Source organism: Macrobrachium nipponense, chromosome 27, assembly GCF_015104395.2.
Source record: "Macrobrachium nipponense isolate FS-2020 chromosome 27, ASM1510439v2, whole genome shotgun sequence".
Taxonomy (NCBI): Eukaryota; Metazoa; Arthropoda; class Malacostraca; order Decapoda; family Palaemonidae; genus Macrobrachium; species Macrobrachium nipponense.
The window spans coordinates 16,002,567-16,019,049 of NC_087216.1; the positions used below are offsets into that span (position 1 = coordinate 16,002,567).

Here is a 16,483-nt window from a genome sequence, read left to right on the forward strand (position 1 = left end):
AGAACACTCATACTTTTGATGATCCTGGGAAATGATGTATTGCCTTCCTTCTTATGATCGTTTTTTTCCATTATCTCCATTTTTATTCTTCCCACTTTTTATATACAGGCAGTCCCAAGTTATCGACAGGGGTTCTGTTCCCCAGGAGGTGCCAATAAGCGAAAACTGCCATTAACAGAAACTCAGCGATTTATGGCGCTTATGCCACTGATAACCAGAACTCGGCCTGTTATGGTGCCATAAATCGCTGATTTTATGGCGCTAGACGAACACTATAAAACTAGATCACTGATTACCAGGGACTGCCTGTATCTACTACCACTTATTGTGTATACTCCCCTTGGTCTCATATTCCTTCCACTTCTCTTCCTTCATATTTAACCTGCAAACAACAGGACTCCACTTTGTGTGAAACACATGTTATTTTGAAGAGAAATATATGGTAGAGTACATACAAGAAAAATATACAAAAATAAAGACCTACTACAACTTCTACACAATATATTAAAAACAATAACTCACCGTTATACTCTTGACAAGTAGGAAATGACAAAAGTTCTACATAATAAGATGACAATGGAGACAGTAACACATATGACTTTTTGTAAGATCTTGACCTAGATTTTGCCTCGTTAGAGCTGCTGACCTGTGGCCACTGCCCACATTTTATGGTTGTTTTCAACCCCCCCCCCCCCCCCCCCCCCCCTATGGGTTTTGGTTTTCACTTATGTGCTGTAAGTTACTAATATTGTATTTATAATTGAGATAACTGCCTAAGAATTAAATGTTTTGTAGATGCCATCATTAGCAGCAATTTTTATACAGTGATAATTAATATTGTTTTATCATTGTTTAATTTGTGTTTTCAGCATTGCAATTTTCTATTATATAATTTGTCTCATATTTAGTGACATCCTTTGAATTTTGCAGATGGAAGAGAAGCGAAAACTTGAAGAGAAAAGGTTAGCAGATGAAGTGCGAAAAGCTGAGGAGGAGGCAAGGAGAATTGAGGAAGAAAGAATAGCAGAGGAGCAAAGGCTTCAAGAAGAAGAAAAAAGGAAGAAGTAAGTTTTGCATTTGTTTTCTTTGTTTTCTAACTTCATATGTATTTTTAAGATAAGCTAGAGATTAACAGAGATAGAGTACAAATCATCTCTGGCTGTAGATTCGATACTGTTATTATTGTTATTAATTAATTTAACAGGACCACTTAGTTTTTAAATTACTTAATTCATTGGAGTGTACTGTTTTTAACCCTTAAACGCCGATTGGACGTATTAAACATTGACGAAAATTGTCTTTTGGGTGCTGAATTGACATATGAAACGTCGACGCAAAAAAGTTTTTAAAAAAAATTGTGGAAAAATAGTTATAGGCCTACTTGGTGAAAACTTTGAATTACGCACCTTGAGGGATGCTGGGAGTTCACGGATCAAGCTGTTGTTTTGTTTACAATTGTTACCTAGGCGCGCAAGCGTGAATTTCTCTTCTCGCAATAAAAAGCATCAGCAACACATGATTTTTGCACCATATTATATTTGCCGCAACAAATTGGAAGTCTCTAGCACAATATTTCGATTTATGGTGAATTTTAGAAAAAAAGCTTTTCCTCCATCCGTGCGGGAACTGCTGAAAAAATTATAAATTTTTATGTCCGATGTCGTAATGTTTGCACTGTTTTATATTAGCCGTTACATAAAGTTTTATATATGAAAATGTGCGCAATTTCATATAGAATACAACAAAAAATAACCCATGGTTGTATCTTTTACCAGTTTTGAAATATTTTCATATAAATAACGATGTGCCAAAATATCAACCTTCGGTCAACTTTGACTCGACCGAAATGTAGAAAAACGCAATTGTAAGCTAAACCTCTTACATTCTAATAATATTCAATCATTTACCTTTATTTTGCAACAAATTGGAAGTCTCTAGCACAATATTTCGATTTATGGTGAATTTATGAAAAAACTTTTCCCTTACATCCGCGCGGTAACTTCCGAAAAAATCATAAATTTTTTCGTTCGATTGTCGTAATGTTTGCACCATTATATATTAGCCGTTACATAAAGTTTTATATATGAAAATGTGCACAATTTCATGTAGAATACAACTAAAAACAACCCATGGTTGTAGCTTTTTCCATTTTTAAATATTTTCATATAAATAACGATAAATAGAAAAAATTCGACTTTCGGTCAACTTTAACTCGACCGAAATGGTCGAAAACTGCAATTGTAAGCTACAAAACTTACAGTCTAGTAATATTCAATCAATTACCTTCATTTTGCAACAAACGGGAAGTCTCTAGCACAATATTTCGATTTATGGTGAAATTTTGAAAACAACTTTTTATATGTCCGTGCGTTACGAATTCATGCATCATATTGTGATAAAAGTTTTCTCTGTTTTGCTTTTATCGTTTTACATTTGTTATATACCAAAATCATTGCAATTTAGTGTACAATACAAAAAAAATAATTAACTCATTAGCTTTTAACTGTTTTGCTCACAGCGCGATTTGTATACAATTATTGTATATATGAATTTTTTTTTTTTTTTTTTTTTTTGCACTGTCATATATTCCAATATTTATATATGATATTTTTTTTTCATTTCTGATGGTTGCATACTAAACTTCAGGCAATGACAAAAAAAGGAGCCAGAATGAACTCTTAATCTTGAAAATTAAGCTTGCGGCGACTTAAAAAAAAAAAAAACTTTTTCCGCTTCGGCGCTTCACTCTCGAACGCCGCCGGCATACGGGAGACACTTTCAGAAATACCGGCTCAACGTTTAAGGGTTAATTGACTGATTGATCACGGGACGCCCAGGGCATTCTGGGAACTTCAATGCCCCGTGACCCAGTTCAGATGCCAATAGTCCCTGGCTCACACAAAGTTTTTTTATTAATTCTACCGGTTTTCCAGCTTGGACCTAGTATTATCCTAATGTTAAGACCTCAGGTTTGTTAGTAATGAAAAATACAAATTGATGAAAGATTTGTCATATTGGGAAAAAAAAAAACTATTTTCATATGAATTTCATGATTAAATGTTGTTTTTTTTCTTTTTTTTCTATATATATATATATATATATATATATATATATATATATACAAAATTAGAAACCAGGTACTTTAAGCATTTTCAGTGGGTTTTTCTTGAGTTTGAACTAATTAAATAGGCAGTTTCAAGCATTTTAATAAGGATTGTAAGTATTCGCAGGGGGGGTGTCTGGAATGCATCCTCCGCGAATAAGGGGTGGGGGGTGCACTGTATATAAACTATAAAAATTGAAAAGACAAAAGAAATCAGAACAGAAGGCAAGTCTCCTTAGGAGATATGTCACGAATGTCAATCACCCAAGCAGAGCACATTTCCGTTCATCTGATTATTTTGTGAATTTCAGGGGATGCTTCTCACATTAAGAAATATGTTTACTGCAATAATCAGCTTTCTAACTATAGTACTCATAGTTATTACAAAATGAGTAATAATTTTTTCTTTTGGTGTTTTTTGAATACTTACTTTTTTAAGTAGTAAAGGAGCTTATCTTGAAGTAAGTGGTGAAAATTTGAAGCAAATCCCTTCAATCAATAGGTATCGATACTCACTTATTTTATAATGGAACCTCGTGGCATAGGCATGATTATTGTTAGGCATATTTGAAGAATGAAATAACATTGAAGGACTTAAGCAGACTTCTTAAAAGTTTATTTGTTCATGAAACTTACCTGTCAGATATATATATGCTGTATTTTCTGAAGTCCGACAGAAATTCAAAAACTTCGGCACACACAGTGGTCGGCCAGGTGGTTAGTACCCATTCCCGCCGCTGGAGGCGGGTATCAGGAACCATTCCCATTTTCTATTCATAATTTTTCTGTCGCCGGTGCTGGAAACACCTGTTTTCAGTACCTCCGTCTTAGGATTTTGGAAACTTCATGGCCGCTAAATATCCTAATTGTCTTTTGATTTATTGACTTGGATTTGTGGCTAGGCATACGCTATCTTAAATTGTTTTGAATATGATTCATTTTTGTATATCTGAATCTAGTTAGGCTAGTTTCAGAGGGTGTTGTCTGCTAAGATAGGGTGTGGCTACCGAAAGCTTCGGTAGTTCCGCACTCGATATGCACGAGGGCTATGTGTCTTGCTTATTTGTTGAGATTTGTCATGTAAGGAGTGTGAGACTTTGTCTAATTCCGTAAGGAAGACGTATGATTCGTATGTACGCAATTAATCAGTAAACAAAGTCAGGGTAGGCTAACCTACCTGTAGACTTTATTTTGCCTAACCCTGTAGTATGGCCTACGGGCTATAAATATGTCTCGTGAGGTAATGCCCTTTACGTTATAGATTCCATCTGTATCTTGGAATCTAAGGTGCTCGCTCTCCTATCATTGTGGTGAAGAGTGCTACTTCTGTAGTTGTTACTCCTAACCCTGTAATGTTGCCTTCGGGCCCTAAACAGTTTCTGTAGAGGGTATTGACCTTTCTCTGATACTCTATCGATTCGTAACTTAGAATCGAAAGTGCTGGCTTTGGAGAGCAAAAGTGAAGTGGCTAAGTGCAGTGACAGTGCCCCTTGTGTAGTGGAGGTGTGCGTCAGATCGGCCTTATTTCGCCTCTAGGCCGGGACCTCTGCTTGACTCCCAGGAACAGGGAGAGAGCATGTCGAAAGCCGAAGGAGGGTTACGAGGGAACTCCACCGATCTGACGTGCTTCGGCAGACGTGAAGTTACTCCCAGGGCTGCCAAAGTGCGTGCACAAATCCTGAAGGATTGCTTCTCGTCCTCCGAAGCGTCCTCCCTGCGCAGGGTTTGGAGCTTTCGGAAGGACTCGCGCCCTCTAAATAGAAGCTTTATAGAAGAGGACGTTTCACGTCCTCTCTCTCTCGTCATGCGTTGCAGTGAGAAGTAAGAAGGCGAACGTCGCCTGAACTCGTGTACGTCTTTCCACCGAGAAAAGAGAAAGCAAGTCATATTAGCAGGACGCTTTTGAGCGCGGACGTCCTAGCTTTGTTGCTGTGAGAATAAGAAGGCGTTCCCTCGCCCCGCGTATTCTCACACGATCAACCCTTCACCTGAGACTGCTTCGTGCAGTCGGTGTTCTCTCCGAGATGTCTAATGTTCTTCCCTGAAGGCAGTTTCGCTTGCATGACGCCTGTCAGGAGCGTGACGCTTTTCTGAACGCTTTTTTTTTGACGCTCGCTTGGACGGGACGTTCGGATGGACGCCAGGCGCGCGCGGGTGCACGCCAAGCGCGCACCAGTAGACGCCGAGGCCCGAGCGCACGCCAGTCGGATACCGAGCGCGAGCGGCGCGCGCCCAGTGGACGCCGAGAGTGCTCGCTGCTTGCCAGTGGACGCCGAGCGTGCTTGCTGCTAGCCAGTGGACGCCGAGCGTGCTCGCTGCTAGCCAGTGTACGCCGAGCGCGCGCTGACCAGCGCACGCCAGGTGTGTCGCCTGGCTGAACGTTTCTGTTGAAGTCTTCAAGCTGATTTGGGGGCCTAAAGATTTTTTACCTAACTTCGGTGATCCCTTCTACATCGCCTGCGAAGAATGTGAAGTAAGCAGTGCTTCGGAGGAAGCTTAAAGTGAAAAGGCAACTTCGTTTTCGAAACCCAGCAAGACCACGGGTTTCGTGAATTATAGAGGTCTCTGTCAGTAATATTGCTTTTCGTAAAGTCCAGGATTGGATGGAGTTATGGAAAGCTCAAGGAAAGATCTCTTTTGCTCTACCACAGTCAAGACTTTGCGGTAAGGCAGCTATGGGTTATGTAAAAGCTCGACGTCCTGCACGTCAGGACTCTCCGGCAACGTTCAGTAGGATTCTTGCAAAGGCACTCATCAAAAGGACGCTCTTCAGGAAAGCGCAAGACAGGACTTCCTTTGCCATACTGCCAATAAATTTTGATACGGGAGAGGAAGCTGGTTGGAGAGTTTCTTCCTCTTCCCAGGATAATTTTGCAAGCTTTTTAGCCCATCTGAAAGGGGGGCTTTTCAGATGATAGATTTTGTTAGTTCCTAGTCGGGACTACGCTGCCGAATTGAACATCGTCGTTCTACCTGTCGTAAGCCGTGTTTTCTTAACAGGATTCTTGCCCCTTCCTCGTTTGAGACGGGAATCGAAAATAAAATGCTCGACTTCCTGGATTACGTTTCGTCAATTCAGTGAATTTTCCCCCTCCCCCATTGACAATATACTATCGTTTTGTCAAGTAAGTGGGTATCCCCTCATTGACAAAATATCTCTTTGTCCCGTAAATGGGTTAGTTCTCATTGACAAACTTCTCATAACTTATATTGCGTAAGCGGATAAGCTCTTATTGACAAGATTCGGAAGAGCTCTCATTCATCATTCGCAGACTCGTACAAGAAAATAGACTTGTAGACTACGTCATGAACGCTTATGTCCAATAACATAAGAAGCTTGAGCTGTCCGCTTCAATTCTCTTGAGTTTTGTTTATGAAACTTGCCTGTCAGATATGTATGTAGCTGTATTTCCGAATTCAGCTATAGTATATATGTCTGCCAGGTAAGTATGAAAAAACTTTATTGCATAATATCATATTTTGCCTTGCGTTATTTTACTACTGGTTGGTTCAAGTCATATACGCTTGCTGTAGTTACCTCTTCTTCGGATGGCAATCCAGAGAAGGTCTATTGTCTCTTATTTTAAGGACATTTTAATCGTTAACTCCCCTGCAGCCTTCCAGGAGTTTCCGATTTATCTTTTACCATTGTATGGTAGTGTTATGACGACACGAACGCATCTAATATATTTAGCGTTTTCTGTTTCGCTTAAATATACCAGCTTGAGAGTCTCTTTATGCTAAAAAATTTTTAAAACGGACCCCCCTAAATTTTTTTTTTATTTTTTTTTTTTTTTTTTTTTTCTTCGTAGAATAGGGTAGCTGGCAACCCAGGCATAAAGTTAAGAGACGACGATCGTAAGCTGCTGCTGTCACTGTCCTCTCCGCCAGTCCAAACGAGGCAGTACCAGCTCGTTCGCTGTCATGCGCGGTAGGTTACGTCTCTCTCTCCTGCGGGATTGACTGACTAACCGTATCTCTGTGCTGGCAGTTACGTCTCTCTCTCTCCTGCGGGATTGACTGACTAACTGTATCTCTGCCCTACAATCACGGACTTTAGCCTAAGATTGAGGGGATTTCTTACATGAATGAATAAACATTGCATTCGTTTGTTGCCTTTACTTATGTTCTCAGATATATCTCTTACTCCTTCGGTGCTCGTTACCGAACGGTATAGGACTACGAGTCTACCGCAACATTTCACTATTATATGCTCTCCTGCTTAGGCAAAGCGCAGCCTTTTTAGGGAAGTAAACATACTGTGTGAGGGAATGGATGAGCTTGCTGGGGACCATTTCCTTCCTAAAGAAGTTTGTTTCCCTGAATAGACTGCAATTCAGACCTCTACAGTTTTCCTACCGGGAAACTGAAATTTTATTAAAGATCTAGGAATGATTCCTGAACATCTCTCGGTGCGTTAAGTATCACTTGAGGTGATAGAAAGAGGTGCCGGACTCTGGAGAGGGTTTCAGATGTCCTGGATCATAAATCTGAAAGAAGTGGAAAAAACAAGTTCTGTCGTCCCTCCAGTCTGAAAAACGAGTTTCTGGAACCAGTGGTCCATATCAACTCTGATCTTCCACAGCTCTCTCATATCTTAGGAAGTATCTTCTCTCGGTCCCTGTTCGGGTTTACGAGAAAGAGCCTATTATAACAACAGGCGTAGAATGTAACGATCCTCTAGAGGTTCGTTACAGGATTGCAAAGTCTGTACGAATCGTCTCGATCGACGGCAGCAACTACTGACTTCCGAGTGGAATCTTTCTTTAGAAGTATGTTGAGAGTTATGGAGACTTTAGGGACGTCCTTTCATACATCTCTTCGCTATGATATGAACAGGGATGGATGTTTAGTCTCTTTTCCCCTTTTTCAAACGCTTAGGAAATGTAATAAGATGATTTATACCATCACAGGGAGCGACAATGACGCTAATCGCCCCATGTTGGCCTTCAAGATCCTAGATTCACAGAGGTCACGTCCTTCCAAGGACCTTTTCCGAGAGAGTCGGTCTACTTTAACACGAAAGGTACCTATAACCTCTCCGCTCTGAGTCTGACTACGTTCAGACTATCGAGATGTTGACAGCATAAGATTGCCGTCTTCCCTTTCCGTTTGAAGATGGGATAAGCTGGCAGTCACAACTATTAAAGAATACGCAAATATGTTGTTGACGGCCTTTGGGCTCAGAGATTTGCTTCTGTCCAAACAAACAAAAGCCCTTCACGATCTTGAGTTCTGTGGAATCTCAAAACTCGCTCACCATCTACTTTTTGTCTCACCTGTTTTCTCGGAGTCAGACACTCGTGCGAGATCAGGAGACACATAGTAGCCCTGAGTTTCTTGTTGACGAAGTCGGTTGCGTTTACACACCCGATGATCGTTTAACATGAGACCAGGTTGGACTGTCAGGCATTCGTCCTTCGTGACTGAATCGCCTTTTTGCTCCTCGCTCCTTTTCTCCCGGCCCCCTGTCACCAGAAGCTTCGAGTCCAGGGAGTGGCTCAGGAGTTGATTCGCTAAACGGACGTTGGGGTTGCGTTCATACCCCAAGGTTTTGCTTAGCTTGAATCGCCCAGGCAGTCCAGACACTCATCCTTCAGCGAAGAATAGTGGCCTTACGGTCTTCAGGGTACAGCCTTGCTGTCCTTGATTTGTCTGACTGGTCAACTGGTCGGTCACCTGACTTTAGTACAGACTGACTGACTGTGCATGTCCAGATCGAAGCTTTCAATATGGAACTTAGACATAGTCTGAAGTTCTTGATGTCAAAGCATTCGGAACATCGTTCCTACCTGTTAACTTCTTGCACGTGATCAGGAAGGCCTTTTTCTAACCACCCTAGATACGACAAAAAGAGGGTTAGTGAGGTTTTCAGCCATCGTCAGAAGTTTTGGCATTAGAGAACACAAGGCGGTGCGTTCTCTAAGCCTTCCGTTGTGGCCTAAGAATGGAAACCGTCTTGTTCTTGGGCAGGAGCTTTGGAATCAAGGATGGCACAAGTTATTGGGCAGGAGCCAGAGAGAGTCCTGTGCCCTGTCAGGTCTCTCAAGTTTTATCTACATAAAACTCAAGAAAGTCGAAGTCGTACGGACAATCTGCAGTGTTCCGAAAAGACCAGACTTGCCATATCGAAGAACACCCTGGCTTTATTGTTAAGGAGTTCTTTCAAAAAGCTCCTTCATTGTGTTGGCACAAAGATTTGAAATCTTTTGATTTGAATGCTCACGAGGTGAGGGCGCGGCCTCGGAAGCATTTCAACAGAGCATGGCACTCAGCAACATCCTGAGTACCATGTTTTAGCGAAGCACTCTGTGTTCAATTCACACTCCCTGCGAGATGTGAAGATGGCATATGAGATCTGCTGCTCGCTAGGGCCATACGTGTCTGCAGACACAATCTTGGGGGCAAGTAGTACCACTCAATCCTATCCTGTAGAAATGGTTAGGAGAGCTCTTAATTTAGTAGTTGAGTCGCCGACAACGGTGACTTCTTAACTCTTAAGCCTTAGTTAACACACCTTAAACTTTGGCTAGGTTGGTCAGGTGGTGATATATATATATATATTTATTTTACTTCTTAGCCCTCATGGTATGGTCAATATGGTCTAGTCACGTCGTGGTCTCGCCCCTGTTGGACAGATCATCTGGAGTGCACCAGCTATATAGGTCTTCTACCTCGCTGGCAACTCTAGTAGCACAAGCAGACTTACGTGGCAATAACCACGAAGCCAGCAATGCTAACAGGTGGAACCAAGATGTAAATCATCTGCATGCATTTGTTTCCCAAAATCCTTCTATTCTGTCCCTTCCCACCTCCAACGGTGGGATTCAGCTATATATATATCTGACAGGTAAGTTTTCATGAACAAAATGATATTGTTATGATACAATAAAGTTTGTTCATACTTACCTGGCAGATATATATAATTAAGTACCCACCCACCTCCCCTCAGGGGACAGTAAAGGAAATAAAAATTATGATAGAAAATGGGAATGGTTCCTGATACCCGCCTCCCAGCGGCGGGAATGGGTACTAACCACCTGGCCGACCACTGTGTGTGCGGAAGTTTTTGAATTTCTGTCGGACTTCAGAAAATACAGCTATATATATATCTGCCGGTAAGTATGAACAAACTTTATTGTATCATAACAATATCATGTTATTGAAAAGCTGTGAAAATTCATGGTAGTTATTGTGTTCTGTATTTATCTGTAGAGGCCATCCTTGCTTGTAAGCAAAGAAATGGGCCATTTTCCGTTTGAGCGAGTACTTTAATGAAATCCAGGTGTATGCCATTAATGAGTGGGGTTCGTTATTTTATCTTTTATACAGCTGATGGTATATTGAGTCTCTTTACAGAAGGTTTTAAATAATGCAGTATTTTAGATGATTCTATTCATATGTTCTTATCTAAAATTAATAAAGTATACAATTTCAATTGTCAAAAAATACCTTTGGGTTTACCAACTTATTAAGGTTAATAAATAGTAAGCATTCAGTGGAAAAAAAACTCTGTATGCAAATAGGGGATGTGATAAATTGCAGGATAAACAAAGGGAAGATAAGGCAGAAGATATTGAAACAGTAAAAAAGGTAGAACTTTACCTAATCTAAATATTAATCTTTGTAAATGTCGAGGAAGTGATGTTAGGAAAATATGTTGGAATTTTCATCAGTTTCACCTATTTGATGGAAAGGGATAACTTGTTGTAAAATTGTAAGTTGTACAAAGCCCTTCATTGGTCCACTGGTATGGTTGCTAGTGTTTTGACATGCCTGGCTCAGATGTACGAAACATTCTCGCCTCCCCCAAGGCGATGAAGAAATCACTGACTGTACGTACCAAGATCAGTTACTTTCACAGTGTGGGGTCTGTGGTGGGAATTTGAAACCAATATTATTTTGAAGCTTGAATTTCAAGTCAGTGGTCCCTATGTGCTTGTTCCATGTGAATAGGTTTCATCTACTGAAATAATTAGTACTAATAATAAATAGCACTTCATGTGAAATGGACCGAGTCACTCAGACTTTAGGACTTGAAAGATTGAAAGTCCTACTGTGCAGCCCAGTTCATGCTCAATTGTTCATGAGCCAACACTTCTCATTCCTCTGTGCGACTCATATGAAGTTGAATTTGTGCTGAGCTTTCCAGGATTTATATAAATTGACATGCTAAATCTGCCCCAATGTTCTTATGTTCTTGTCACATGAACCTGACTTGTTGCCAGGTACTTACCACCTTTTAGTATTTGTCTGCCCAGATTTTTGTGCTGTTTCATTGTTTTCCTCTGTGCCATTTCCATGTCCAGCAACATCTTGAACTGTTTACTTGTGAATGGTGTTTTTATCCTGTTAGATCTGTTATTAGTATTTTCAATGAGGTTTGCTTTTTGCACATTTTTCACACTGTCAGTAACTCATGTTGAATTTCATGTTGTATGTGATGCCAGTGGCAGTATTAGTTTATTTTAGACTTTGGTCTTCTGAAAAAAAAAGTTGTCATTAATTTTCTTTTAATTTTTGTGATCTGATTTGATTTGGTTTTATACTTATCAATACATTTTTGGAGAACCTTTTTATCATTCATTCAGCCATGTGTCAGATTGATTTGAAGATAGTGTATTTTTTAAGAAAAGGCTTGAGAAAAGGAATTCTTGATCATGCAACAGACTACACATTACAAGGAGTCCTTCCTTTTTTCTACAGATCAGAACCATCCAAAAGCAGTGTTATGAAGGTGGTGTAGTGAATGGAATAGCAGCATGGTAGTTCTCATTTTTACAGTGAACTCCATTGGTAGTTTAGCTAGTTAAGAATAGCTGTGTCGTGCATGCAGTAGACTGGAGTCAAGATGAAAAAATTGAAAGATTTTGGAAACAGAATTAATTAATTATTCATTATGCTGACAGTGCGTGTGTAAAAGTATCTTTCACATTTCCTTTTCTCAAAGAAGTGTTTTATCATATTGAGTTCCAGTTAAATAGAGGATGATTCTAAAAATTTTGTCTTAAAACCAGTACTGTAAATGTTTGATATATCATAAATATATACTTTTCCTCTATTTTCCAGGAGGGTAGCAGAGGTTGAGCGCATAGCTCGTGAAAGGAAAGAATTAGAGCAATTGAAACTACGCGAGGCAGAAAGACTGGCAGCAGCAAAGAAAGCTGCAGCAGTCCAGATGGTAAGTTTCCAATCTTGTGCCTTAAATTCTTAAATGGTTGACTATATTTTAGTTATAACCAGGAATAGTTAAAGGGTGGTTTAACCCCAGACCTGGCAAACTTTGAGGTCAGCCAATTTAAGAAAAACACATCACTGGAAAAAAATTCTCCCTACCTTCCACAAGAAGTTTAAATTACTATTTAATTTAATTTTGAATATCAATGGAAATATGTTGGATCCCAGCACACGTGGGAATAAAAGGAAATGAATATGCAGACTCGGCTGCCAAATTAGCCTGCACTATCCCTCCAACAATTTCATATGCCCCAGTGTCAGACTGGGTAAAATCTGTTAAAACATTGATTTACCAGGATTGGAAAGAAGAATGGGCCTCGGTGCCAACAACAAATACTAAACTTAAAAACATAAAATCTGAAGTATATGCATGGAGGACATCCTCACAGGAGGAAAGATCAAAAGAGGTGATTCCTAGCAAGACTCCAGTATAGGACAACACAAGATTCTCACATGGTCACTTGATGTCAACACCACATGCTGACCCAGTGAAATGTAACAGACTGTCAAACACCCATGACAGTACAGCATTTGCTTGTTGAGTGCCCAAATTGGACCCAGCAAAGATCTATTTATCTGCGGAGTTTCGGAAATGAAAAGTATTCTTGCTGAAAGCAGGGATTTTTCAATTAACCCTCTTACGCCGATTGGACGTATTAAACGTTGTGTCAAAATGTCTCCCGTATGCCGATTGGACGTATCATACGTCGGCTCAAAAAAGTTTTTTTAAAAATTCGCGGAAAATACTTATAGGCCTACCAGCCGAAAACTTTTGTATTACGCGCCTTGGGGGATGCTGGGAGTTCACGGATCAAGGCGTTGTTTTGTTTACAATCGCTACGCAGGCGCGCAAGCGCGAATTTCTTTCTTATCGCACTAAAAAGTATCAGTGACACATCTTGGAAATTATTTCGTCACTTTGACATAATTTTTGCACCATTTTAAATTATCCTTTACATGAAGTATTATATGAAAATGTGTGCAATTTCATGTAAAATACAACAAAAAATACTCATGATTGTAGTTTTTATCAGTTTTGAAAATATTTTCTATAAATAACGATAAGTGCAAAAATTTCAACCTTCGGTCAACTTTGACTCTACAGAAATGGTCGAGAAACGCAATTGTAAGCTAAAATTCTTATATTATAATAATATTCAATCATTTGCCTTCATTTTGAAACAAATTGGACGTCTCTAGCACAATATTTCGATTTATGGTTAATTTATGAAAAAACGTTTTCCTCACGTTCGTGCGATAACTCTTCCGATAAATTTTTTCGTGCGATTGTCCTAATGTTTGCACCCTTTTAAATTTGCCGTTACATAAAGTTTTATATATGGAAATGTGCACAATTTCATGCACAATACAACAAAAATCAAACAATGGTTGTAGCTTTTATCAGTTTCGAAATATTTTTCATATAAATAACGTTAAGTGCAAAAATTTCAACTTTCCGGTCAACTTTGACTCTACCGAAATGGTCGAAAAAACGCAATTGTAAGCTAAAACTCTTATATTCTAGTAATATTCAATCATTTACCTTCATTTTGCAAACAACTTTTGGAAGTCTCTAGCACAATAATTTTTCGATTTTATGGTGAATTTATGAAAAAAAAAAAAATACATTTTCCTTATGTTCGCGCGGTTTTAACTCTTCCGAAAAAATCAGAATTTTTTTGTGCGATTGTCGAAATGTTTGCACCATTTTAAAATTAGCTGTTACATAAAGTTTTATATATGAAAATGTGCGCAATTTCATGTAGAATACAACTAAAAATGATTGAAGGTTGTAGCTTTTCTCTTTTTCGAAATATTTGCATATAATTCACGATAAATAGAAAAAAAACCACGTTCGGTCAAATTTGACTCTACCGAAATAGTTGAAAAACGCAAATTGGTAAGCTAAAAACTTTTACGGCCTAGTAATATTCCGTCATTTTCTTCATTTTGAAACAAATTTGAAGTCTCTAAAACAATATTGTGATTTATGGTGAATTTTTGAAAAATATATTTACCTTCACTCCGCGCGCCGATTCGCGGCCGCAAGTCTCCGAAATACGTACATCGCATTATCCTAATATTTGCTCCTTTTCATATTAGACCTTTTTATAGAGTTTCATATATCAAAATGTGCGCAAATTCATGAAGAATACAATAAAAAATAATTGAAGGTTGTAGCTTTTTCCATCTCCAAAATATGTGCATATAAAAAAATATATATATAAAAATTTCGACATTCGGTCAAATTTAACTCGTCCGAAATGGTCGAAATCTGCAATTCTAATCTAAAACTCTTACAGTATCGTAATATTCAATCATTTTTCTTAATTTTGAAACAAATTGGAAGTCTCTAGAACAATATTTAGAATTACAGTGAATTTTTGAAAATAATATTTTTTTACGTCCGCGCGTTACGAATTCGTACATCATTTTGTGATAATATTTTTCCGGTGTTGCTTTATTGTTTTTACTATGTATTATATATCAAAAGGATTGCAATTTAGTGTAAAATACAACGAAAAAAAATTAACTCGTTAGCTTTGACCGTTTTTTGCACAGCGTGATTTGAATACAATTATCTATGAATTTTTTTTTTTTCGCTACCATATTATCGCATTATTTACAATAGATAATGATATTATTTTTCATTTCTGATGATTGATACTCAACTTCAAGCAATGACAAAAGAATGAGCCAAAAATGAACTCTTAATCTTCAAAACTAAGCGCGCTGTGATTTTTTGAAAAAATTATTTTTTCCGCTTCCGCGCTCACTCCAAACCGGCGCCGGCATACAGGAGAGGTTTTGATTTTTAGGGCTTCGGCGTAAGAGGGTTTAATAAAATCATAAATTTTTTTAAATAAGACGGTTTCTCAAATGAAGTCAATTTATTTTTTTCTTCTTCTTCTTCTTCTTCTTCTCCTTCTCAGGATTGATCCCAGAGAACCAGCCCGAGAAGAGTCTACTTGAGACTCAGAGGTCTGGAAAAACTAACCCCTATTAATAATAATTAAATTACTATTTACAACCCCTTGTTGGGTCTCTACAATAGAATCGTAAATTATTACCAACTTACTTGATTTTTATAGTTTATTTTATTTTGTAAAATTATAATTACAGCTTACACAATACTATCTTTTTTTAACAGGTAAGAACTATATTTTGTTGTAAAATATTTATGCAAATTTTACTGAGATCGAAGATGCATAAACTTTTTTGGATTATACATATTTTTTCTAATATTTCTGCACGTTTCTTTGCAAAATTACAATTATAACTGACATACTGCCATAAAAGGTAGAAATTGAACCCAACAGCAACCCTGGGTATATTTATGAGTAAATACATAAAAGGACATCATGAGAGAGAGAGAGAGAGAGAGAGAGAGAGAGAGAGAGAGAGAGAGAGAGAGAGAGACGAGAGAGAGAGAGAGAGAGAGAGGCACTACGTACCCCCCTGAAGTCAAGTACACAACTGAATCATGAGATGCCTAGAATCGGCAAGCTGAGCCAGTCTAAAAGTTGCCATTAGTAAATTTATGGGCTATTAAGGTAATGAAACCTCTTTCCAGTGTATCATTAAGGTAATGAAACCTCTTTCCTGCGCGATTTCTCCAAATCAATGGCGTTTCATTATTAGTTGATACTCGCCATGGAGGTAGTCTGTCCCACCACTTAAAAATAAAAACCTGTTTACGTATTATTACTCTTATTATGAGGGTATCCGTCCATTAAGGGTTAATGTTGAACATTTGATAATTTGAAGAAGAGAAAGTTTCTCGTAATAGTAACTAGTAGAATACAATCTTTTCTCATACAGCTGTCTTGGAACTGGGAGTGCTTTATACTAATAAAGCACTCCCCAGTGTGTGACTGAGAATAATCTAATAACTCATCAGGATTAAAGCATATGAATTTATTTTTTTTTTACCTTTATTTTCACTAACCAAGGTATATCCTACTTTATTTTGAATGATGTAGACTTCTAGAATTGAGTGTTTGTGCAGACCACTTGAAATTTTACAACAGTGTATCATAAATTACACAGTTATCAAATGAATTATTTTTTCCAGAATTAGTTCAATTAACTGTGAGCCCTACATTTAGGAAAAGTAATGAAAATATTTAAAAGAGTAGATAT

At 38.4% G+C, this 16,483-nt stretch overlaps 1 protein-coding gene across 1 annotated transcript in view; it reads left to right on the top strand.

Annotated features, from left to right (window-relative positions):
- Positions 1 to 16,483, top strand: part of LOC135200511 (calponin homology domain-containing protein DDB_G0272472-like) — a 63,793-nt gene that overhangs the window by 41,257 nt on the left and 6,053 nt on the right. The window contains 2 exon segments of the mRNA XM_064229161.1: positions 931 to 1,064; positions 12,173 to 12,284. Coding sequence (XP_064085231.1) covers positions 931 to 1,064; positions 12,173 to 12,284 — 246 coding nt within the window.